At 39.6% G+C, this 23,373-nt stretch overlaps 1 protein-coding gene across 10 annotated transcripts in view; it reads left to right on the top strand.

Moving 5' to 3' along the window:
* The window catches only part of PRIM2 (DNA primase subunit 2), a 295,884-nt gene that overhangs the window by 229,399 nt on the left and 43,112 nt on the right, over window positions 1-23,373 (top strand). For 9 of the 10 annotated variants that reach the window (XM_043510408.1, XM_038397754.2, XM_038397755.2 and 6 more), the window contains 2 exons: window positions 18,718-18,844; window positions 20,491-20,573. The exons of the other annotated variant lie outside the window; for it this stretch is intronic. In XM_043510408.1, coding sequence (XP_043366343.1) covers window positions 18,718-18,844; window positions 20,491-20,573 — 210 coding nt within the window. The remainder of the gene's footprint in view (window positions 1-18,717; window positions 18,845-20,490; window positions 20,574-23,373) is intronic. 10 annotated transcript variants of the gene reach the window in all.

Consider the following 23,373-nt stretch of genomic DNA (forward strand, 5'->3'; position numbering starts at 1 on the left):
AAAAAAGTAGACATGGTGAAATGTGCAATTGCTCTTTTAAATTATTTTATTAAGTGTGTGTTTCGAATTGCATCATTTAGCATATCTTTAGTCTAAATTATTTTAAAGAATAAAATAGAGTCCACAGGGGTTTTTTTATTTCATTTTGTTTTTCTGTTTAATAGACATAAAAACATATCAGTTTTTCTTGTCCTGCATAATAGAGCTATACCAGCTAGGAAATGAAGGCTATATTTCATACTCAACAATTCACAGGAACAACTTATTGTATCAAAATGCGCAGTCTGGTGACATACTATGCAGAATGTTATGTAAAATAGGAAGCCATTTCTTCCATCAAAATTTATGTGACTTTCTGCCATGTCTCTGGAACATATCTAATCTCGTGAGTAGAGACGGACAATTATTTTGTATAATTATTCATGTGTTATGCAAAATGTATATTTCAGAAGATTGAATTGAATAAATTGATCCAGGAAAGCTAAATTATTGTGATCCAGTATTTCAGCATTAGAGGAACAGTTATTTTTTTGAAATAATGTTGTGTATTCTCTGCTGATTTCATGTTGACAATGCTTAGTGAATTATTTTACTAAGAAAATAAATGTTATCTGTGAATATACTATCCCTGAAATTTTAAAAACTGTTTGTGACATTTCATATTTAAAAGCTTGTGGGGGAGAGAACAGGACATTCCTCCCCTCCAACACACCTTCCCCAACTACCCAGGGAGCCCAGGTTAGCCATCTCTCTGCATGGGAGAAAGACTCCAATGTATAGCTTCCTCCCACAGGGATTGATGGGATTGCAAGTTGTCTTAACTATCATCTAAGTAGTTGAGATGCATGTATTACATAGTTGCCTCACAAGCAAAGCTGATTATTGAACAGCCTGCCCCAACCCACTAGGGCATGATTTGCTGTGATTGTTAAAAAAAAGTTTCTAGGAAATGATCTGAGAATCCCTAGGATTTCCTTAAAAACTGTTCAGAAGTAGCAATGGGAAACTAACTTTCCTTTGTTTAGCTTTCTGAACTTCGTATTTTCAAAAATTAGCAGCCTGATCTCTTTCAGATGTCAGAGGCTGAGGAGCAGTGCTTATTCTTGCTGCTCGATAGAATTGGCAGGCTTGGGAGATTTGGGTAATGTATACATTTAACTGTGGAAAAATATTTTTTGTTTAAAAAGTGTGTGTGGCAGGATGGTCTAGGTTTGGAGGTCTCCTACTGGAGGCCTCGCAGCCCTGCGTCACTCTACCCCAGAATAGAACAGCAAGACATTCTCCAGGCAGCCTAGAGTGGCTGCAGAGGAGCAGCTGGAACAACCAATTGGGGCCCGAAGGACCAGAGAAAAGGCAAGCAGCAGAGCAGAGTCTTCAGTTGGTGTGTGGAGTTTGGGAAAGGAGGACCGAGTGCCTGGCTAGCTAGACGAGCTGCAGGACCACTGATAGCTCATTGCAGAGAGTTCACCAGGTAGAACTGAGCCCAGGGAAGGCTGCCAAAGACTGGGTGCCTGGCTGACTGGACAGAATAGCAGCAGGACCATGAAAAGGTCAGTGCAGACAGACTGAGTCAGGGGGACTGAGCACAGAACCTGGCCAGACCAGACAAGGGTACCGAGATGGGCTCTGCTGGTCTGGTTGCAGACTAAGCCCAGGGAAGGCTGCTGGGAAGGACACCAGCTGAGGGTTCCGAGATGGGCCCCGGCTGGGTGGTTGAAGAAGGCAGTGTCTCTGGGAAGAAGCCTAAGAGCTACGGCCCCATACCAGAGCCGTGATAAGAACTTGGGACAGTATACCTCAGAAAGGGGGACAGCGTATGTGACTCGGTCAGACAGCTGAGTTTCTGAGGACCCGCCGAGAGAACCATCGGCCGGGGGACACTCATGAGAGGTGGGTGCCCCACCCTTTTATAGAGAGAGACTGATATCTAGATCAATTTATAACAGTGGTTCTCAACATTTTCATTATGGGGACCTAATGTTACAAGAGAAAAAAAATTGGATTTTTCTCAGTTTTAGCACCCTATCTTCAGACAAAGAGAGACTGGCTGGTCTCAAACACACACACCCCTCCATTTCCCACACCAGAATAGTTCATAAGTTTCCATGCATTAAAGAACTTCCTTATGTTTTCTCTGTTGGCCTTTTGCCTCTCTGCCCCCGTCACCACAGTATCTGACTACTACATAATCTTTAATATATTTATCCTCACAACACCTCATGAGGTAGTACTGTTATCTCCATTTTACAGAGGGGGAATTGAGGCACACAAGTCTGTGGCAGAATAGTCTCCCAAGTCCTAGACTAGTGCCTTAACCACTGGACAATCCTTCCTGTCTGTTTCTAGGTACTCTAGTCATCCTTGAAATTAGTTTCTTCAGATGGAAGAGCTAGAATAATAGATTTTATAAATGGAAAATACAGTCTCCCTGCCAATACAGATTATGTGAAAATCTAATAAGTGGGGGGACAAGGTTGGAAACATATGGAGAGCAGATGAAGTGGAGGGGCAACATGAAGCTTGATAAGGAAAGATAAATAGGAAGAGAGAAAGTTATGCAGAGCTTCAAAAATAATGATAAACTTTAATTTGATAAGATACTCCTTTGAGCAGTTGAATATGCCTATTACAGTGTGTGTGTGTGTGTGTTGTGTGTGTGTGTGTGTGTGAGAGAGAGAGAGAGGAGAGAGGAAAGATGCATCAGTGCTACAGAGCTTTTCCCTAGCAGTACTCATAGATGTGGCCATGCCTATACCCTGGTGTACCTTGTGCTCTGAGTGGAGGGTATAAAGGGGAAGAGCCGCCCCATCCTTCCTTCAGTTTCTTCTTGCTGTCCATGGTTGGAGGATGCTTGTCGGCTTGTTCCTTCTGTGAATGTACTGCTATAGATAGTTGTTCGTAATAGTTAGTTAGTGGTACTTGTTTGTTGATTCCATGGATCCCTTTTCTATTTTTTTCTCTTTCTTTATCCTATGTTGTTCTAGCTGTTGATAGTCAGTGGACTCTGGGCTATGCCCGGTACTGGGGTAGCCTATGATGATGTCGCCTGGCTTCAAGCCCTGCTCCAGGTGTCACAAGTACTCTTGCTGCTTGAAGTGCTTGGGTAAAGGTCATGTCAGGTACAACTATCAGATTTGCAGGGCTTCAAAATGAGAACTAAAAAGGAAGGAGAAAAGCATCTTGGGTACATCCTCGTGGAGGCCACCACTCATCCAGCATTGGAACTGCCTCTGTCAGATAGAGGGAGTTCCTCGACCACTGCATCCAGAAGTGCTTCCCCTCATGAAGATAGTCCTTAAAGAGGCAAAAATGCTCCAAGCACCCTGATCTTTTGAAGCCTAAGAAGAGGGTGGCTTCCATGTTGTCAGAGTCCTCAGTATGGGATTCCTCAGCCGCAGAAGCAAGCCATTCTGCTACTGAAGTCATTGTGCCCTTTGGCCCTCCATCCCCCAGTTCTGGATTCTAGTGGCTCCTCTCAGAGCACACTTGGACTCTGATTCCTGTGCCAGGACCATCAAAGCTGCTGCTTCCTCAGCACAGGTAGTGTAGCCATTGCTCCTGGTCACAGAGGGGCAAAAGCCCATTTTGGTACTAACCACCCTGGAGGCCTACACAGGCCTCACCAATCATGCAGACTGACAGTGCTCTGCCAGGGCTGACGAACATGGTACACACATTGGGGCTTCTATTTTGCAGTCTGTTATAGCGCAAGTGACTTGCAGTCTGGTACCACTTTCATCAATCCCAATTCCAGTTCCAAGACCAATGAATAATATTCCAGCACAGTTGCACAGACCCCCGATGTTGCCACTGGTACAGCAGGCCTATCATAGATCATGTCAGTGCCATCTGTATGACGTCATCCTGGCCTTCAGAGTACTCAGTTTCCTGTGTCTCCCACTTTAGGGAATACAGGGTCTCCTTAAGGATGTTTCCACTTTCATAGGACTTGCCCTGACAAGAGTAGATGAAAGGAATGGAGTGCCTAGTCTGACACACTTGGCCTCTATCACTTTACCAGCTCAATCATTGGCTCTATAGATACTGGGGGGGATTTCTCGGTGTCTAGATCCTCATCCCTGGTGCGCAACAAAAATTGACCTTGAGAAAGAAGGGAAGTCTCCTTCCCTGGTCCTGACAGACGGTTGGTGGTTTGTACCAGGAAAACCGCTATGCTATGGAAAACACATCCCAGAGCACCGTATTGACAGGCTGCTCTATGTTGGTACTGAGACAAGTCCATTTTGTCACCCACACAGACAATAAATTTCCATAGGATCAAGGGCTGATACTGATCGTGGAGCTTTCCTTCCAGCAGAAGGTTTTATGCAATGTGCAGCATGATTGCTTTCATTACCCACAGCCCTGAACTATGATGTGTTGGTGCCTATCCTTCTTGGGCCATATGGCACATGCACCTACATGACACTCTTTCAGCAGCCTCCACTTGCAGTGCCTACAAGCTAGGCTCCACTTGACCTACGACCTAACCTGGGACCACATTGACTCAGGAATGTTCTTTTTCTTGGTGGTTCAACCCAAAAAGGGTCATGGTGGGGACTCCCTTCAGACCTCCCATACAGATGGCCACCATTTTGATGGACGCCTCCCTTATAGGATGGGGCACTCATTTGGATTGCCACATAGCTCAAAGTACATGGACACCACAGGAAGCCAGACTCCATATAAACTTACTGGAACGCAGAACAGTTTGCCTAGCCTGCAAGGCCTTCCTTCCCCTCGTATGCTCACTCCACATGCGAATCCTATTGGATAATATCACCATGGTGGTATAGATAAACAAACAGGGAGGAATGAGATTTCATCCCCTGTGTTTGGAGGCAGTCAGACTGTAGAACTATTCCATCAGAAATCAGGTTACCATATAGGCAGCATACCTCCTGGACACTCAGAACTCCTTAGCAGACAGACTAAGCAGAAGTCTCTATACAGACCACTAATGGGAAATACACAACACAGTTCTGACCACCATCTTTACTCAGTGGGGTACTCCCCTATGGGACCGCTTTGCATCCCAGACTAACAGCTTCCAGGGATCTTGCTGTTGATAGCTATATCCACATCTCAGAGTAATGACACTGGAAATGGAAAAGGCCAGTTAGGTTACTTAGTCCATCCAGGTACCAGTACAGAATTATTCCCTGCAGTACGTTTTCTGATTTTAAACGTCACAAATGATGAGTCTTCAATCTTGGGAGACTATTTTAGTCTAATAGATCTTTCCATTAGTATATATCTGCTTGTTTGAACACTGAAAAGGAGCATTCAGTCATAAGGGACAAGGACCTCTTGGAAAACCTATCAGTTTTAAGTCTGGCAATATGTACCATGAGCTGCATTGCTCTTCTGTGCCATCTGCCAATGTGGGAATTCTTAAAGGAAGCAGGTGGTGGATACAACAAGCTTTCATAAATAAGCACACAGTTAGCTAGCACTACTCTTTATGAATTGTCTTCTTTAAAGATAAAAGTAATTTGGCCATCTTGTTGATCCAAACCAAGCCCCCTCTTAAACAGACATATTGCCAGTTCAGAATATGATGGCTTTGCAGTTTTGACTATAGAACTTGGAAGTGTCCATTCAGATATAATAAAATTATGATGAATTTCAAGAAAATTACCCAATAAAAAGACATTGAGCGGTATTGTATTTTAGTTTTGAATACATTAAGTTGCTAATAGCCCAAAGCAGATTGAAAGTGAGCAATGTATCTTAGAAATAATAGATTTGTTTGATTGTTTTAAGCAATTTTTAGCGACTATCTAAAATCGGGTCTCCAACATGTTTTAAAGTTATGGTCCTTACCATTTTGGTATCAGTGACACTTTAGTGCAGTGATTACTATTTTAAAAAATCAACCATTCCCTCTCCTAATTGTTACCTAGTCCTAGGCTCAAATTTAAATGGTATGTTTACTGATATATTTCATGATAAGCTTATAGTTAGGTTTTATAAAAGCTGTTGCTGGCAATGGAAATTTATCTTTTTAGAGAATTTCATGGTTAAAATGGAGCTATGATATGAGTACAACTTTACAGGATTATGACTAGAAGCTAGATGCCATATCAGCTGAATTCAGTGGAGTTGCTCCAATTTTACCCTAGTGTAACTGAAGAGCAAAATTAGCCCAAGGTTTCTTTGTGCCAATATCGTGGATAGAACTTGTTATTTTGATGAAATAACATCTTTTCATGACACTATAAGATTCTGGGCTTACAAGCACAGAGAAATTGGAGAGGTGATAGATTTTCATAGTTCAGTCTTTCAGCTTAGAAACTATCTGACTAACCTCTCTAGAAAAGGAATAATTCATCAACTGTTTAAGATGGTGACGGGGATGGATCACGTGATGATTACCTGTTCTGTTCATTCCCTCTGGGACACCTGGCATTGGCCACTGTCGGAAGACAGGATACTGGGCTAGATGGACCTTTGGACTGACCCAGTATGGCTGTTCTTATGTCTCCCTCACCAGCGGAAGTTGCTTCAATAGAAGCTATTACTTCACCCACCTCGTCTATCTAGAATTACGTCTTTTAGAAAAAAGAAAAGGAGTACTTGTGGCACCTTAGAGACTACAAATTATTAGAGCATAAGCTTTCGTGAGCTACAGCTCACTTCATCGGATGCATTTGGTGGAAAATGCATCCGATGAAGTGAGCTGTGGCTCACGAAAGCTTATGCTCTAATAAATTTGTTAGTCTCTAAGGTGCCACAAGTACTCTTTCTTTTTGCGAATACAGACTAACACGGCTGCTATTCTGAAACCTGTCTTTAGAAAGACTCAGACTTTTTATAGCTTTTGGTAGGAATTTAAGGAATGAAGAACTCCAGTTACTGTAAGACTAAGTAACCTCTTTCTTCTTGACATTATTCCCCTCCCTTCCCCCCCCAACCCACACACACACAACAACACCACACCTTGGTAGCTTTTTTTCCTACTATGTATGTGATAATGGCCTCTCAAGAGAAATTGACTACTACATTGTAATCAATAGTTTATAATTATTTTGGTCATTTTTTAAAGTCACCCATGGGCTGGGTCTTCTTGATCTCTTGCCTCTCTCCAACTAGGCCTTGATAATATTTCATCAAGAGGACAGCACAAACCTACCACACGGGCCTGGCCAGATGCTATGTTCAAATTGTGTGCTCCATTTTGTGGTACAAGTTCAAACATTCAGAAAGCTTTTTCTCTTGACCCTGAGACTAAGGAGTCTTAAACACAATAGTGGATCTTGAGTCCAGAATGTTAATCTCTCTGTCCTACATCTTTGACCCAAGGCCCTAGATTAACCTGCCCTAGACCTGTTGTCCATGTGGATAATAAATAAACTAAATAAAAGGGTCCTCATGCCCTGAAGCTAGCATAAATCAAGTTTCAGTAGACAGTTGGATGACATATTCTGGGGAAAAGAGCCAGTATTTCTCCTAGTGAATTATAATTCTACAACTATAAATAGTTGATATTATTGTGTAGATTCTGCTGGGCTATCTGTAATTGAGTTGACCTTGATTAACCAGAAATATAGAAAATGGAAGATGGATTGCTTCTTTCTAAATCCAAAGGGAAGTCCTTGCTTCTTTCTAAATCCAAAGGGAAGTCCATCCATTCCTCCTGTCTCATCTCTTCTGCTCCCTCCTCCACTCTCCAATCCCCGCCCCCATTTCCCTCAAAGCCACAAACTGGAAAGAAGTACAGAATCTGTAGTAATTGGATGGATATGATGTGATCCATATTATAGCAAGTGAAGCATATACACTTTTTTGAAATACATAGAAAATAATGTTGGGTAAGAGAAGTAGACAACACGGAAGAGGAAGACAATGCTGGAAAACAAGGTAGACAAGTGAGCATCACTTTCACTACCTAAAACATAAAAAAGGAGATATGGGGGCAATAACAAGTTTTACTTGTAAATTAAGATTGGGTTTTATTTTTAAATTCAATTAATCTGATTTTAAAGGTATTTGTATTATAGTCAGATGTTAAATGTGAGCAAAAGCAGTAACTGATCCCACATCCAAAAGAAAATGGACTCTCAAGATGTGCCTATAATCCTTCTGATCACTTTTCTTCTATGTAGCCATTTCACCCACTTTTTGTTTGTCTTTATCGTCTCAGGGTGTACATTCTTGGGGCAAGGACCATGGCTTCTTATATTTGGGAAAGTACCTGGTACATTGTGGGTGCGACATAGACCGAAAATCACAGAAGGGTTAATTCAGGAAGAGGTGGGAGCACAATTTTCACCACTAACAGAAGTAAGGTGTTGAGCAGATAGAAGTGTGTGAGGGGACAATATTTCAAGATGAATAGGCCAAGAGATTTAATAAAGGTGGTGAGTTGGAGAGTTAGTTCAGAAATGGAAAAAAAAATGAAATCAAAACAAGGCAGCAAAGTCAGACAATTCAATCACCATGGAGTTTGAAGTTTTCTAAGATAAGGATAGGAAAATGAAGATAGCAATAGAGACAGCCAGGCATCAGAGTCAGAGAGGAAGATGGAAGCAGTTCCAGGAGAATTTTAGATGACAGCTACCTTTGAAGGAGAGCAGAGAATAGCTGGACTATGTGCAATTCAGAGTTAGAAAAGAAAAAATTCCAAAGACAATGGCTGAAACAGAAGCAGAGTCAAAAGAAAACAGGGAGATTTCATTGAAGGCAAAGCAATGGAAGTTGTAAGACAGAAAAAATATAGGTGCTACCTCATCTACTTCTGCCCAAAGCCTCGTGCCACTGTAGGAGGTAAGCCAGGGTCATCCTTGTTGCACACTACTAACCCAGGGTTTAGGTGCCAAAACAGAAATTTCCATATGAAATTTGGATGGGTGTGGCAATTGGTAGAGGCCCATCACAGGACTAGAATATGAATATTTTCAAGGAAAATCAGTTTGCAAGTCAGACAAAATAACCCTATTAAGGAAATTTGTATGTGTGGCAATGTAATTAGTAAATTACTGTAGGCCATGTAACATATATGGAAAAATATTCTAAGCAGTCAAAAGATACAGTTCAAGTAGAATGTAGATTTATTTAAACAAATTATTGGTTAGTTAGAACTATAAATTACATTTAGTGCATTTAATATTGGTAATGATTTTTTTAAAATCATCTGTACTGTTGATATATATTTATGTTGCTATTCAGTACTGGTATGAAAATGTTGCTATTCAGCTCATAGTGTATAATTATGCTTTTTTTTTTTCATTTGAAGCGAGGAAATTCCATTGCAGACATAATTATGGTGAATTAAAAGTTCTTCTAAAGGCAGCAATAGAATCATTGAAACATATTCAAAATAAGATGGCTTGAAGACATTTAGATGGGAGTTTCCAGGGTACAAACAATAGGTAGACTGATTGAATAACTCCAGAGCACAGAAGCCTCCTGTCTGAATACATTAACATGTTACATACATAATTGCTCTAGCCATCTCTTGCCGCTGTTCCCATAAAAGCAATAATAAAACTAATTTAAGTACTTGAAAATGGGGTGCAACTTACTGTTGAGTCATCCATTGAGATACGCTACCTAACTTCAAATTTCCTGAAGGCAGGGCATGAAAATAAACAAGAAATTTAGCATGACTTTATTTGATCTAAGAAATATGTTTTTTTAGATTAAGAAAACTATACTATGTCTTATTAAAACTGTTATAGCCCAACTCCTAATTGCGGAGTAAAGAAAATAGCTGTCTTGTTCCCATTATTCTTCTAAGAAGGTAGATACTTAAAAGAAGTGGACTTCTCGGTAGATTAAAAAAAATGAACGGACATAATAGCATGAAACCTATTAATGTTACCCAAAACAAAATCAGAATTATCATTCACTGTGTCAAAGTTGAATTTCATAAATATTATAAGACGTCATGACTTCTTGCAAATACTATAGGATATTATTTTCATTTTAATATTTGTAACTGTTGTAAAATTCTTCAGTAGCTTCATGGTAACTTTAGCAATTGCACCAATATCTCTGTCTGTTTGCATGGATACATGACACAATTTATTCAGTCTCCTGTAGAGACAATCTGAAGCCATTTAAAGATGTTTAGATGCAGGTTTGGGGGTTGAAGGAACTTCTGCCTTTTGGACACACGATCTGATTCCTTCAAAATTGTTTTTATAAAAGTCTGGTTATTCCAAATACTTTTTTTTGAATCTTTAGTTTTGATTTTCAGTCAGAATACTCTGGATGGAGTAAGTAATCATAATATGAAACACTTACCTAGAAAATCCATGTCTATCGGTAGCAATAAGAATATTTATTTTTATGACTTTAGCACCTAGTACCCTAGTCATGGACCAGCACCCCATAGTGCAAGGGGCTGTTCAAACACGAAACAAAGAGACTGTCCTTGCACCAAAGAGCTTACAGTCCAAGTATAAGACAACAGAGGAATACAAATGGAATGGGGAGTTCAAGGCAACAATGAAAAATGCATCTGTCTAACCTGTCCCAAAGCCATTTTAGTATTACACAGTTGTTGTTTCTATTTACTGCAACACCTGCTTCTCATCATAAAATGTGTTACGCGTTAAAAGTAATTTCTATGAGCATGAAAGGGAGCAATGTGAAAAGTATAGATTTTCACTATACAAAACTATAAAAGGAATATTAATTTTGTGACAAACTGAGCAATGCAACATGAAGCATGCAAAAGTCCATTTGAGTATAACTGCATGTTCAGATATCATTTTTTAAGCAAATGAAAAGTGCATTCATTCTGTGCACAGAATGAGGCACGTATCCTGTGGAAAAATAAGTATGTAATCATATAACTGAAGGTGGTATCTTAATGCATGTGCACAAGGAAGAATTGGTTAGTATTTTTTCAGGACTTTGAAGATACTAACCCATATATAGAGTAACCGCTGAATATTTTTGTTTATAGCTACAATCATTTCACTGTAATCATTCTTGCTAAAGAAGCTCCTTCTTATAACATTTCAAAGAATAGTATAGACAGGATGCACTTTATTCTGTTGCTTTCCAAAATGGCATTATGGAAGGATATTGAAGGGGTGCAACTATTTTTTTTTTTAAAGTCTAGTGTATCGGGTTTAAGACATCTGTTTTTTTTATGTTTTTTTAGCATGATGTTCTGGACACTTTGCAGCAGTTCAAGTATGAATATTATGAATTGCCAGTAAATATTATGAATTGTCAATAAGATATATAGTCCAAACAAGTATAAATTTTGATTGGCAGGAAATGAGTATAAATTGCAACTGTGAAAGTTACCAGTTGTAGATTTGTAATTTTTTTTTCTAGATTTTGCATCCCATTATCTTAAAGTATCATGACTGGTGTGGCCACTGTCGGAAGAGAGGTACTGAACTAGATGGACCATTGGTCTGACCCAGTATGGCCTTTCTTGTGTAGAAAAGAACGGGGTGGGGGAATACAGTAGCTGCCAAAAAGTCTTTTCAGTGGTTTGTGACAAGTAGACAGAAATTGATGTAATTGCTAATTAAATCGAATCCAGAGACAAAATTTTACATAAAGAGTTAATTACAACAATTTAAACTTTAACGAGAGTACAGCTGTTCTTTTACATGGTGCTAGTTTCCAGTAGGGGAAGAATTGAAAAGTGTTTCATTTCCCAAATGAAATGTACTGCTGTCTCTCAAATTAAAATTTGAACTTGTTCTTAAGGACTGCTGTATATATTATAGCACAGCAATATCAGTAGTTTGCAAATTTATGTAATCTACAGCATATACAAAAGGCTATATTGCTGTTACTTTTTCTAAGTTACTTTTCATATATGCATTGTGTACTGAAGAGGTAATTACACTCAAGTTTATTAATTTTATTAACCCATCTTCCATTATTATCCTTTAATCACTCTTCCAATGAACTTAAACATTATGTTCTGTGTATTGATCACTCAAGTGGAATTTGCTAAAATTCAGCACCTCAATTTAGAACATCAACATAAACTTTAGAGGAGTCAGCCACAAGAAAAAAGGAGCATGAGCAAAAGCTGTATCCCTTGGGAGAACAATACAAGATTGTGAACTTGAAAGTAAAGTGCTCTCCTAGGTTCCTACCTTGATTCATCCTGACTAACCAATTAAATGTCAAAAACTGCCAACCTCAGGAAAATGGTACTCTGATATGTTGGCATTCAATTTATTTTTCCAAGCCTTTTTACCTTAAATTCTCTGAAATAATTGTGCACTATTGTTAAGGAATGTGTTGGCTACTTCGTATAATTCTAATGAGAATAATCTTTGTTTAAATATTTCACTATGGGCCACTGTTGTAGAATGTATGAAAACTAATGATTCAAATGACCCTATCTGCTCCATTCCCATAGATTCCAAGGATCTAAGGGACTATCTAGTCTACCTCCTTTGTAGCACATAGAACTTCCCCAAAAATAACATCTAGAGATATCTTTTAGAAAATTACTAATGGTTAATTACTATCGCCAATAAAAAATTATACCGTGTTTCCTATCTGAATTTGTTTAACTTCAACTTCCAGTCATTGGATCATATTATACCTTTCTCTGCTATATTGAAGATGCCATAATTAAATATTTATTCCCCATGTAGGTACCTGTAGACGGTTATCCCTTAACCTTCTCTTTGTTAAGCTTACACTGATTGAGTTTCTTGAGTCTATCACTATAAGGCATTTTTTCTAAACCTTTAACCATTTTGTGGCTCTTCTCTGAACGCTCTCTGATTTATCAACATCCTTTTGGAATTGTGGACAGCAGAACTGGACACAGTATTCCACCAGTGCCAAATACAGAGGTAAAATAACCTCTTCTATTTGAGATTCCCTTGTTCATGCATCACAGGATCGCGTTAGCTCTTTTGGCCAGAATGTTACACTGGGAGGTCATGTTCAGCTAATTATTCACCACAACCTCCAAAACGTTTTTCAGACTCATTACCATTTGATGAGATTGCATTGTCTGCTTTTCCCCAAATACAGAACAGATATATTTATTGAACACTTCTACCTTTTCTGCTTTGTTATAATTCTACCATATCTATCTACCAATGGACCAATTCTATGTCAGAATTCTTTTTGTTCCTAATGTATTTAAAAAATTCCTTTTTGTTGTCCTTAATTCTGCTGGCCATAGATTTTTCCTTGTGTCCCTTGGTTTCTCTTATTAATTTTCTACAATCCCTAACTTCTGATCAGTATTCCTTATCAGCCTCTCCTTTCTTCCATTTGCTATATATTAGTTTTTCTATTTTTATTTTTACAGCTGCCTTCACTTCCCCTCTGACCCAGCATTCTTCCTCAATTGTGGGATTTATGTCTTTTTTGGGGCATCTAGTGAAGAATTCTTATCATTCACATTTTTCTGATTAAATTGATCCTCCCAGTAGATATGGCTCATAATTGTTTTCAGCTTTGTGACATTGGCCCAATTAAAGCACCAAGCATATATACTAGTCTGGACTTTATTCTGCTTGCACATTGTAAATGTGGTCATGTCCTGAAGACTTGTAACTACGCTACCATTAAATTTTACTTCTGCGATCACTTTCTATTTATCTGTTAGGACAAAGTGTAATATAGAATTCACCCATGTTGGTTGCAAGACTTTTTGAGTTAGGAAATTCTCATCTAATGTTTAGAAATTCCAAGGATGTTTTAATAATGGAAGCCTAAGGTTTCCAGCATATGTCACTCAAATTGAAGTGCTCCATGATTATGCAGGGTTTTTTCCCTACACATTATATATTGATGTGTAAGAAACCAGTCATCCTGGTGTGATTTCGTGGTCTGTAGCAGACACCAATGAGTATCCTAATCTTATGCTTTATCTATTAGTACATTGATCCATAAGCGTTCGAGGTCATTAACTTCTGCATTATCAGTGACTAGGAAACAGGTAATGCCATTTCTGCTCTCCTTTTGCCCTCTTGATCCTTCCTAAAAATGTTGTAATCATTTATTTTAGCATTCCAGGTTTCAGTAAACCAGCTAGGTCAAATTTATGCTAAAAAATGAGCAATTCCAGTCTATCTTGTTTGTTACCCATGCTACTAGTATTAGTGTATAGGCAATCCTGGAATTTCTCTTCTTTATATCCTTTGGTTTCTTGATTAATTTTGTTCTCAACATCTTGATTTTTTTGCCGAGTGCTCACATCTTCCCTCTTTTACCCTTCCTTTTGTTATTAGTTTAAGCCCCTCCTGACTATTCTAGGCAGCCTGTTCCTAAGGAGATTGGTCCTCCTCCTACTGAAGTGGAGGGCATCCAAACTATATAGCCTCCTCTCCTCATGGAAGGTAGACTGATATTCCACAAAATCAAAGCCCTCCATCCTATACAACTTACCTAGCCAACGATTCTCTTCCAGAATCTTCTGCCTTCTTTTGCACATGGGACAGGAAGGATCTCAGAGAGGATTGCTTGGATATTATTATTCTTCGGTATGCTTCTGAGTTCCCTGAAGTCATCTGTTATCTGTGAGATATCTCACAATGAAGTGTCATTAGTGCTGATATGAGCCATCAGCAGTGGATGATCCTTGCCCATAGACTTCAGAAGCCTGTCCAATTTTAGAATAACATCTTGTGTCTTGGTTCCAGAAAGGTAGCATGCTTTCTTATTGTCTGTCTGTTCCTTGTAGAAGTGTTCTTTCAATGTTCTGAATATTGAATCTCCAATAAGGATCATCTTTCTTCTGTTTTTGTTTTTGTTTTACAGCTTGGGCCAAGGTGCCATCCACATGCATCCCATGAATCTCTCTATTCCCTTGGGCCTTCTGGATCTTTAGACATGTCTTCCATAGCTTCCATGTTGAGGATTTGGTATCTATTTGAAATTTCCAGCTGTGTGGAATTCCTTCTGCTTTCTTCTTTCTGGTGCCAACAATGCTTATCCTGCTCTTCTCCACCATGCAGAATGCACAATCTCTTGCCTCTAGTGCAGGGGTAGCCAACCTGTGGCTCCGGAGCCACATGCAACTCTTCAGAAGTTAATATGTGGCTCCTTGGATAGGCACTGACTCTGGGGCTGGAGCTACAGGTGCCAACTTTCCCATGTGCTGAGGGGGATCACTGCTCAACCCCTGGCTCTGCACAGGCCCTGCCCCCACTCCACTCCTTCCTGCCCCTCCCCTGAGCCTGCAGTGCACTTGCTCCTCCCCCTTCCACCAGAGCCTCTTCACGCCACAAAACAGCTGATCTGGAGCTATGGGGAGGGAGTGGGAGGTGCTGGTTGGTGGGGCTGCCAGTGGGTGGGAGGCACTGGGATCCGGGGAGGGGCAGCTGATAGGGGGCTGCTGACGTATTACTGTGTCTCTTTGGCAATGTACATTGGTAAATTCTCACTCCTTCTCAGGCTCAGGTTGGCCACCCCTGCTCTAGTGGTTACAAACTGCCAGGCCTCCTCTCTGACTTCCTCACTCTTCAATTCCTTTGTGGCCTGCTCCATTCTTCCTTGAACCAGGGTACTGGTGTTTCCAGAATCTAGTTGTCTAGGAACAGCTCAGCTTCTCTGATTCTTAGTAACGTCTCACTTTACCTTTTTCAATTCAAGAATATTTTCTTCTAGCACAGCCACTAATTTGCACTTCATGCATAGCAAATTTCTTCTGTCTTCATGCAGGAAAGAGAATATGGCACATCTGCTGGTCATCTTGATATCACATGTAGTGCTGAATCTGAAATGGAACCCTTTCATACTCTCCCTCTAACTCTCTCCAAAACTCCTCTCCTAGCTACCTCTGTCTGCAGATCTTGAGTTTACCCACTAGGTGACTTTTATACCAAGTCTTCCCTGCAGTTAATCACTGCAGAGTGATTAACCACTTAGAGACTTCAAACAGCTGGGCTGATCAAAGTTCCAAGGGCTAGAGCCCTGCAGTCTTAACAAGGCAGTGTTTAAATCCCCATGGGCTTACTCGGGGTATGTCTACACAACAGTTAAACACCCATGGTTGTCCTGGGTCAGCTGACTTGGGCTGAGGCTCCAGGGCTGCAAAATTGCAGTGTAGATGTTTGAGCTCAGGCTGGAACCTGAGCTCTGGGATCCTCCAAGTGGGTAGGGTCCCAGAACCTGGGCTCCAGCCCAAGCCTGAACATCTGTACCACAATTGTACAGCCCGAGCCCGAGTCTGCTGACATAGGCCAGCTGTGGGTACTTAATTGCAGTGTAGACATCACCTCGACCCCATGGATCAGTTACGCAGCCTTCTGTCATAGTGTTCAAAAGTTTGAAGTCCTCATTTTTGTAAAATACCATTACTCCAATTTAAATAAAAAGAAAAGGAGTACTTGTGGCACCTTAGAGACTAACAAATTTATTAGAGCATAAGCTTTCGTGAGCTACAGCTCACTTCATCGGATGCATTTGGTGGAAAAAGCAGAGGAGAGATTATATACACACACACAGAGAACATGAAACAATGGGTTTATCATACACACTGTAAGGAGAGTGATCACTTAAGATGAGCCATCACCAGCAGCAGGGGGGGAAGGAGGAAAACCTTTCATGGTGACAAGCAGGTAGGCTAATTCCAGCAGTTAACAAGAATATCAGAGGAACAGTGGGGGGTGGGGTGGGAGGGAGAAATACCATGGGGAAATAGTTTTACTTTGTGTAATGACTCATCCATTCCCAGTCTCTATTCAAGCCTAAGTTAATTGTATCCAGTTTGCAAATTAATTCCAATTCAGCAGTCTCTCGTTGGAGTCTGTTTTTGAAGCTTTTTTGTTGAAGTATAGCCACTCTTAGGTCTGTGATCGAGTGACCAGAGAGATTGAAGTGTTCTCCAACTGGTTTTTGAATGTTATAATTCTTGACGTCTGATTTGTGTCCATTCATTCTTTTACGTAGAGACTGTCCAGTTTGGCCAATGTACATGGCAGAGGGGCATTGCTGGCACATGATGGCATATATCACATTGGTAGATGCACAGGTGAACGAGCCTCTGATGGTGTGGCTGATGTGATTAGGCCCTATGATGGTATCCCCTGAATAGATATGTGGACAGAGTTGGCAACGGGCTTTGTTGCAAGGATAGGTTCCTGGGTTAGTGGTCTGTTGTGTGGTGTGTGGTTGCTGGTGAGTATTTGCTTCAGATTGGGGGGCTGTCTGTAAGCAAGGACTGGTCTGTCTCCCAAGATCTGAGAGAGCGATGGCTCGTCCTTCAGGATAGGTTGTAGATCCTTGATGATGCGTTGGAGGGGTTTTAGTTGGGGGCTGAAGGTGATGGCTAGTGGCGTTCTGTTGTTTTCTTTGTTGGGCCTGTCCTGTAGTAGGTGACTTCTGGTACTCTTCTGGCTCTGTCAATCTGTTTCTTCACTTCAGCAGGTGGGTACTGTAGTTGTAGGAATGCATGATAGAGATCTCTATCATGCATTCCTACAACTACAGTACCCACCTGCTGAAGTGAAGAAACAGATTGACAGAGCCAGAAGAGTACCCAGAAGTCACTACAGGACAGGCCCAACAAAGAAAACAACAGAACGCCACTAGCCATCACCTTCAGCCCCCAACTAAAACCCCTCCAACGCATCATCAAGGATCTACAACCTATCCTGAAGGACGAGCCATCGCTCTCTCAGATCTTGGGAGACAGACCAGTCCTTGCTTACAGACAGCCCCCAATCTGAAGCAAATACTCACCAGCAACCACACACCACACAACAGAACCACTAACCCAGGAACCTATCCTTGCAACAAAGCCCGTTGCCAACTCTGTCCACATATCTATTCAGGGGATACCATCATAGGGCCTAATCACATCAGCCACACCATCAGAGGCTCGTTCACCTGTGCATCTACCAATGTGATATATGCCATCATGTGCCAGCAATGCCCCTCTGCCATGTACATTGGCCAAACTGGACAGTCTCTACGTAAAAGAATGAATGGACACAAATCAGACGTCAAGAATTATAACATTCAAAAACCAGTTGGAGAACACTTCAATCTCTCGGTCACTCGATCACAGACCTAAGAGTGGCTATACTTCAACAAAAAAGCTTCAAAAACAGACTCCAACGAGAGACTGCTGAATTGGAATTAATTTGCAAACTGGATACAATTAACTTAGGCTTGAATAGAGACTGGGAATGGATGAGTCATTACACAAAGTAAAACTATTTCCCCATGGTATTTCTCCCTCCCACCCCACCCCCCACTGTTCCTCTGATATTCTTGTTAACTGCTGGAATTAGCCTACCTGCTTGTCACCATGAAGGTTTTCCTCCTTCCCCCCCCTGCTGCTGGTGATGGCTCATCTTAAGTGATCACTCTCCTTACAGTGTGTATGATAAACCCATTGTTTCATGTTCTCTGTGTGTGTATATAAATCTCTCCTCTGCTTTTTCCACCAATGCATCCGATGAAGTGAGCTGTAGCTCACGAAAGCTTATGCTCTAATAAATTTGTTAGTCTCTAAGGTGCCACAAGTACTCCTTTTCTTTTTGCGAATACAGACTAACACGGCTGCTACTCTGAAACCTCCAATTTAAATAAAATCTTTACCTTTTTAGGTCATAATGCAGTTTAATCTCTCTCTCTCTCTCTCTCTCTCTCTCTCTCTCTCAAAAGCAATAGCTTGGTTTCAGCTTTTTCCATTTTAATGTTTTGACAGGTATTTTCATAGTCCATATTTCATTCTGTAGAGTAGCTGGAATCACTGACACAATGAACAGTTCACATGCAAATAATCTTCATTTAAATATTTTTACCATTCAGTTTGACAAAGGGTATGCCTACAGCATCCGCCATAACTATGGAAAAGAAGGCAAGAGGACTGATTATACACCATTCAGCTGCATGAAGATTATCCTGTCCAATCCACCAAGTCAAGGGGATTATCATGGTGAGTATTTGTAACTGACATGTTCACAGTGCATGGAGCCTAGAAGCTCTGGAAGAGAACTGATTGAATGGTTGTATTACTGGCAGTAGTTAGTAGCTTATGCCAATCGTTGCTGACAAGGTAGTGCTCTTACTCTTCTGGTGTATGACTTATTAGATCTTCTGACTTATTAGATCAGGCAAAAGAAATTCATTCAGCTGTACTTCAATATGCTCTCTCTACTAAGCTCTTCGCTATTCTTTTCCTACTTCACTTTGTAAGTGTCTTAGAAGCCAGGCACTGAAGTTTCTTACAGCTCTACTTTAAAATTGGCTAACATACTCCAGTAATATTTCATCCATTTAGTTTTTAATAGGCTAATCCTTCAGCAGTAGTGTTCAACTTTGAATCTCATGGTCAGTCTGTTTAATAAACTAAGATTAGTTAAGAAATTTAACATCTCGACTTTACATATTTCTCTAAATCTGACCAGTCCTGGGTATAGGATGATACATAAAACTCTCTCTTCATTAAGTTTCATAAATGTTACACTTCTCCTTGCATGAAATTTTCTGGAGGACCTTCTGTTCCTAGAGTAGACCTTTTATTCACCCCTTGATCGTAACTTATTTTGAAAAGATTATAGCAGATAAGTGGTGTCTTGGACGCTTCATCCACTGAGCTGTTATGTGATAGCGTGTGTGTGTGTGTGTGTAGTGCGCTGCATTACGGGGGATACTTTCAAAAGTTCCTAAGGAATTAAAGACATTAATTCAATAGGACTTGTGCTCTTCAATCTCTTAGGATATGTCTACACTGCAGTTGGAAGTAAGCCTCCCAGCCTGGTTAGACAGATTGTGCTAGTGGGGCTCCTGGTAGTAAGCTAAAATGGCACTGTGGATATGTTGCTGCACTGGTAGAGGCCTCTAATAGCCAACCAAGCTCAAGCCTATTCTATCCCATAGGTCCAAGTTTGAGTGGCTAGCCTGAGCCTTTCCCAAGTGTTGCAGTGTTCACACAACTATTTTTAGTGCACTAGTGGGATCCCCACTAGCACAAGCTGTGAGGCTTGTTCCTCGCTGCAGTGTAGACACACCCTTAGATGCTTTACACACACAACCTGTACTTACTAGTAATAAGTCACTCATTTGACTTTGTGTACAAGAAGAATTTCTTTTGTTTGTTTTCAGTGATGGGATTCTTAAAGATATTTTCACTATGGAATAAATACTATTGTACCTTTTAAGGATCAAGTCCCCTTTTATGTTAGTTTTCCTCTCTGTTGTGTGTGTCCATCACAGCCTAATGTTACTTTTTGTATTTGAGATTACTTTAAATGTAACAATGTGATAACTGTTTTGTGACTGTTTGTGCCTGTTAATAATAAGGAACCTAATTAAAACTGTTTTCCACTCAATGAATGTGAAACTTGGCCTGCTTATGTTGCTGTGCTTTATGTAACTCTTGAGCCTGTAATGCCCTGATAACTATACAGCAAAGTAATCTTTTAGAAAAAGAGTAAAACAATTGCACACATGGACAATTAACTTCTTTATTAATAAGCTGTTAGACAATTAAGAACAGCTTAGTCAGTCTCTCGAGTGTATTATTGTGCTAACTCTTGGGTAAGTAGCCTTGTTTGTGTGCTTGTTTTCTTTCCCCATCAGGGTGCCCATTCCGCCACAGTGATCCTGAGCTACTGAAGCAGAAGCTGCAGTCATACAAGATTCCTCCCACTGAGATAACTCAGGTAGGGTGTATTCTGTTTGGACTCCTGAATAATGAGGAATCAGGCACTGCCTTTCAGTTTCATTTAATATCCATGTAGCAATGCCACGTACAACTTATCAGAGTGTAGGTGAAATCTCTCTTCTTGTAAAAGAATTAAGTCAGAGTTGTGGCTTTTCTGCATTATTACTTTTGCTGATAATGTTTTCACACTGCAGCTAAATGGAGTCATTTTTTTTTTCAACTTATTGGCTCATAAATTTACAACATTAGTTATTTTTATATTGTGGTGGGGACAATAAGGGATTTAGCACTGTTCTCTTTTAAATTTTTTTACTGCAATTTATTATTAAAGATTCTTAATGAAGCTGTCAGTTAATGGCAGCATTATTCTTTTTTGGGAATTGTTTTTTAATCTTGTCTGAAAGTGTGAAAGTTACAGTCCTGTGTAGTCAATGGAAATTGTGATATGCATTAGTCACTGTGCTATGTAATATAAAATTCTACTAATCTATTAGTTTCAACATCTATTTGTTTTAATATTTGACTCATTGTATTGAACTACCTTAATCAATAAAAGTACGTTATATTGTTCTGCAAAATCTTACAAAGATTTCAGTAGCTTCTTAAAAGGGAGCATTAATAAAATGTTGCTGCAAACCTGATGTAAACAAGAGATGTTGAAAGAATAAGAATATTTTGACATTGGGGAGGCGGTTTCTTGTACTGTTGGGCTGGCTCAGGAGTTGGTTGTGTAATAGGACAACGAAGAAAGCCAAATGGACCACAGAGCTCAACTGAGAAAGTCCAGCAGAGAAGTTTTTAAAAAATGTACTTTAGATGGCCAAAACATATTTTAAGGCTATAATCAACAGAAAATATTTTTTTCTTCCCTCATAATGTGAAAGGTAAGGAATCTGGCAGTTGAACTAATTAGAGGAAACTAATTAGAACTAATTAGAGGAAAATTTGAAAGCCCCATTGATATGTGTTTCTTGGATGCCTGCTGCAGAAACAGTCAGTGTACAGATTAATAGCAATAGTTTATAGTTTATGTGTAGGCATACATATCCTTAGCCAGTTCCGGAAGGCCCCAAACTGGTGGTCCTCTCTCACAGGACTATATTTTGTTTTGTTTTTATTTTTATTAATCCAGGTAAAAGTAATATCCCCTAATGAAAGACCTCGCCCTACAAGTTGCAAATCAATAGCCGGATGTCTTTCTGCCATTAGGCCAGTAAATAACACATTATTTATTTGTCTTAAGCACATATCAGCTATCAGTGATACCTTCATTGAGTTTCTTCTCTTTTTATCTTGGTGCCGGTTGAGATTTTTCCAACAATTGATCATTGAAGATATTGGTGGGAAGCAGCCACTTAGTGGACCTTTAGTATGTGTTAATACGGTTCATCTGAGATTATTGATCCTATGTACTTGGATGAGGGAGTCGTTTCTTTATATTAATGCAGTCTAGTTTTATTATTCTCAAGGTGAGTCTACACAGTTTTTGTACCACTTTAACTGTATTTGTTTGAAACTGGTTTATTTAAAGTGCTAAAAGCCCCTAGCATGGATGCAATTATACTGTTTTTATTATATTTTAATTATATTTGTAATATTTTAATTTTAAAAGTAAATTTCCAAGAATAGGCTATACTGGTATAAGACACATTTATACTGATATAACTTCATCCACACTAGGGGTTAACTAATTACTTAAAAAAAATCACCGCCCTTATTGAACTAGTTAAATTATTTAAAAAAAACAAACAAACCCTGTGTAATCTAGTTGGGTAGGCAGTTCCTACCCATTGCTGGAGTTCAGGGGAGGGAAATACTGTATTCTTTACAGTCTAAAGAAACAATATTATTTATAGTCTGATAAAATTTCAGCTAGAAAAAATATTTTTGGTTGTGAAGAATATATAGGAAACACTGATATGTGACAAAAGCAGAGAAGGTAAAATGATTGATGTAAATGTAAATATGAAATTAAAAACATTTGGGGTAAACTTTGAGTTGTGACCAGGGATTTAGCTTCCCAATTCACAAAACATATCAAAGTTGTTCAAATAAGTCCCCCTCTATAGCTTTGAAAATATACCCGTTAAGGTACACTTTCAAAGCTGTGTGCAGAAACAGGCATATGCATGGGAGTATGTTTCCATAGGCTCAAACCTCAAGTATATAGGAAAAAGATAAAAGGTCATGGAGCAATATGTGAAATGTTTCAGGTCACTGGTATATACTGTTCTCTTTTCCGCAGTTAAAATCAGTTAATCAGGTAGAGCATGAGGTTGGATTCCAAATGTTCTATACTTTTACATATGGGTACCTCAGATACAGGTAAGGGAATTGCATCTACAGCTGTAGATCAGCTAATAATTCCTAGATTGTCCTTTATGCCCCAGTTATTTGAACTAACATGGACTTAAAGGCTGTTGTTTTTCCATATTGGGTTTTTTCAGAAATTGCCAGAGAAGCATTTGTACAAGAAATTTAAATTCTTACACTAACAATATGAACAGCCTACTGGCATCTTCTGCCATTTAAAGAGTTGCCCCATGATGTACTTCCCAGGGTTTGATTAGAATGTAATCACACATGGCACATCTTAAACTCTAGCTCAGTTTGATAGACAACAAGCAATAATTGCTCTCCATGGGTAAGTACAAAAAATTGTTATCCACTCTAATAAATTCTGTAGAATTAAAATTTTTTAGTGAGATACATGTTTAATTTTTATTTTTGGTGATATGGTTCTTTGTACTAATTTAGTGACTTGCAAAGTACTTCAGCTGTCAGTGAAGTTCTAAAAA

The sequence above is a fragment of the Dermochelys coriacea genome, chromosome 3, assembly GCF_009764565.3.
Source record: "Dermochelys coriacea isolate rDerCor1 chromosome 3, rDerCor1.pri.v4, whole genome shotgun sequence".
In the NCBI taxonomy this organism is placed as follows: Eukaryota; Metazoa; Chordata; order Testudines; family Dermochelyidae; genus Dermochelys; species Dermochelys coriacea.